Source organism: Hyperoodon ampullatus (genome assembly GCF_949752795.1).
Source record: "Hyperoodon ampullatus genome assembly, chromosome: 19".
In the NCBI taxonomy this organism is placed as follows: domain Eukaryota; kingdom Metazoa; phylum Chordata; class Mammalia; order Artiodactyla; family Ziphiidae; genus Hyperoodon; species Hyperoodon ampullatus.
Genome location: NC_136932.1, coordinates 32770440 through 32773734, shown reverse-complemented (window position 1 = coordinate 32773734; position 3295 = coordinate 32770440). Strand labels below are relative to the sequence as shown.

The window sequence follows — 3295 nt, the reverse complement described above, 5'->3', positions numbered from 1 at the left end:
TCAGCAAGTTGCCTTAGGTTAGTATACCTTTTTTTTTTTTTTAGATGTTGGGGGTAGGAGTTTGTTTATTTTTGCTGTGCTGGGTCTTCGCTTCTGTGTCAGGGCTTTCTCTAGTTGTGGCAAGCGGGGGCCACTCTTCATCGCGGTGCACGGGCCTCACTTGTTGCAGAGCACAGGCTCCAGACACGCAGGCTCAGTAGTTGTGGCTCATGGGCCTGGATGCTCCGTGGCATGTGGGATCTTCCCAGATCAGGGCTCGAACCCGTGTCCCCTGCATTAGCAGGCAGATTCTCAACCACTGAGCCACCAGGGAAGCCCTAATATATATACCCTTTTAACTCAGGAATTCTTTCAAGCAATTTTTCTCTCCACCTTTGTTGACTAGGGCTCCACTTGGTTCTTGGCTCAGTTCACATAAAGCAGAATTAGGGTTCTGTATCATTATCTAAGGCTGAGCACTTAAATGTAATGCACTAGGGAAAAAACCCACAAGGATAGTCAACAAATAATCACGAGATTGAAAGCACAACTGAGCAGCCTGGACCACCATCTGAGGTGGAGGCACACAGGCAAATTTGCTTACTCTCAATATGCCTCCATATTCAATAGTTTTAAATTTTTACACTTTGAAATGGTTTTAATGACACCAAAATTCTAACTTGTAAATGATCTTGAACAAAGGACAAAGTCCCTACACCTTGGCACACCCAATGTTTATCAAAGTCAAGTGACTTAATTTTGGTCATACTGACCTCAAGTTAAATGCTTTCTTTGAACACCACTTTAACCAGTTAAGAATCCCCACCATCACCACATAATTTCAGGACAACACACACCAAATATGCTACCATGCAACAAAACCTTTATTAACATTTTGAACAAGTTCAGCTATTACTGAAACTATCTTAAATTGGGGCAAATAGCTAGAATGCAGTGTGATGCCATTATTGGGCATTATGAATGCAAGAATGAATAATTAACAGCCACCCCTCAGACGGAGGACCAGGTGCAGGGTGGACTCTTTCTGGATGTTGTAATCAGAAAGAGTGCGGCCATCTTCCAGCTGTTTGCCTGCAAAGATGAGCCTCTGCTGGTCAGGGGGGATGCCCTCCTTATCCTGGATCTTGGCCTTCACATTCTCGATGGTGTCACTGGGCTCCACCTCCAGGGTGATGGTCTTGCCGGTCAGGGTCTTCACGAAGATCTGCATACCACCCCTCAGACGAAGGACCAGGTGCAGGGTGGACTCTTTCTGGATGTTGTAATCAGAAAGAGTGCGGCCATCTTCCAGCTGTTTGCCTGCAAAGATGAGCCTCTGCTGGTCAGGGGGGATGCCCTCCTTATCCTGGATCTTGGCCTTCACATTCTCGATGGTGTCACTGGGCTCCACCTCCAGGGTGATGGTCTTGCCGGTCAGGGTCTTCACGAAGATCTGCATGCCACCCCTCAGACGGAGGACCAGGTGCAGGGTGGACTCTTTCTGGATGTTGTAATCAGAAAGAGTGCGGCCATCTTCCAGCTGTTTGCCTGCAAAGATGAGCCTCTGCTGGTCAGGGGGGATGCCTTCTTTATCCTGGATCTTGGCCTTCACGTTCTCGATGGTGTCACTGGGCTCCACCTCCAGAGTGATGGTCTTGCCGGTCAGGGTCTTCACGAAGATCTGCATGCCACCCCTCAGACGGAGGACCAGGTGCAGGGTGGACTCTTTCTGGATGTTGTAATCAGAAAGAGTGCGGCCATCTTCCAGCTGTTTGCCTGCAAAGATGAGCCTCTGCTGGTCAGGGGGGATGCCTTCCTTATCCTGGATCTTGGCCTTCACGTTCTCGATGGTGTCACTGGGCTCCACCTCCAGGGTGATGGTCTTGCCAGTCAGGGTCTTCACGAAGATCTGCATTTTGACCTACAAAGTAAAACGTTAGTGTTTCACCTCAGGATTTTTTACTGCTTTCATAGCTAATCACTTTTACAACGAACAGTTTATTATTCTTAACTGCGTTAATGACTCTCACAAACCCCCCCCCAATTACTAGACTAACCGTTAAGTTAGTCACTGAACACAAAATTCCTTAGTCAAGACGGCAACTCAAACAGGATGGAGAATCGAAAGTGCTTTCTGAGATTACATCCAGCTCTTTCTCCCTTAACTGCTGCAGATATTTCGATAAAATGCCCCCGCCCCAATTTCCCCCAAACCTAGTATCATGGCGGCATTATGCGAGTCCGCCTGCCGATGCAGGGGACACGGGTTCGTGCCCCGGTCTGGGAAGATCCCACATGCCGCGGAGCGGCTGGGCCCGTGAGCCATGGCCGCTGAGCCTGCGCGTCCGGAGCCTGTGCTCCGCAATGGGAGAGGCCACAACAGTGAGAAGCCCGCGTACCGCAAAAAACAAAAAAAACAAAACAAAATCATGGCGGCATTAAAATAAAAATCCTGGTTAGACGGAGGTACGGTACGACACCTTCTCCACGTCGGGATTCAAATTAAAACCTTTCCAGAAGCCCCAGCCGACTACCTCTCTTCCACCTTCCCCCCCCGCCACGAACAGACACGTTGGAATCTCCATCGGTTAAGTATCCGTTGGCCTCTACGGGATCGCGCGCCAACCGCCCCGCTCCCGACCCGTAAACAAGGCCCGCTCTTCCGGAAAGGCCGGCGCCGCGTCACCTCGCCTCCCCTCCCCCACCCCTCCCCGCGGCCTCCGAGCCCCCGCCCGCTCACCCTCACGGACGCCCCCCTCTCCAGTTCTCCCAGCGCTCGTAGGCCGTGGGCCAGTACCTGTGAGCGAATCCAAAGATACTCCGAATTCAACGACGCCGAGTCACCTCCACGACAACGCAGCCAGACCCAACAGTGCCAGTCGCCTCTGACCGCTCCGGTTCGGCGGGGCCGAAATTTATGCAACGTCTGTTGCGTCAATTATCACTCTTACGTAGGCGCCGTGTCCGTGCGCCGCTGAAAGTAGTTCGCTCGGCCCCACCTCCCGCGACGCAGTTAGGCCCTTCGACTGAGCCCTAAATTGCTTAGAGCCGAGCAAAGGATCCTAACAAATCAGCTCACCTCTCTTCCAGGTGACCCTTCTCCTCCTTTAAGAAAATGTAGGAAAATTATCGGGCGGATGAATTCGAGTTAAGGGGACCTTCCTCGAAAGCTCTGGAAACTTCCTTGCGGCGCCGGCGCTGATTGGTGGGGCGTGTGAGGCGAGGCCGGCGCTGATTGGTGGAGAGCGCGGCGGGTCGGCTGTTGCTGGGCTCCGGCTGGAGTGGTTCGGCACCGACGTTTCTTAGTAACTGAGTG

At 51.9% G+C, this 3295-nt stretch overlaps 1 protein-coding gene across 1 annotated transcript; it reads right to left on the bottom strand.

Annotated features, from left to right (window-relative positions):
- Positions 1-845: 845 nt before the first annotated feature.
- On the bottom strand, positions 846-2870 carry UBB (ubiquitin B). Its single transcript, XM_079724663.1, has 2 exons — positions 2777-2870; positions 846-1900 (listed from the first exon to the last, which is right to left on the bottom strand). The coding sequence occupies exon 2, from the start codon at positions 1892-1894 to the stop codon at positions 977-979; it is 918 nt and encodes a 305-aa protein (XP_079580789.1). The 5' UTR covers positions 1895-1900; positions 2777-2870; the 3' UTR covers positions 846-976.
- Positions 2871-3295: the final 425 nt, after the last annotated feature.

Coding starts and splice junctions, on each gene's coding strand:
- UBB (XM_079724663.1), bottom strand. CDS start 1,894: ATGCAGATCTTCGTGAAGACCCTGACTGGCAAGACCATCACCCTGGAG.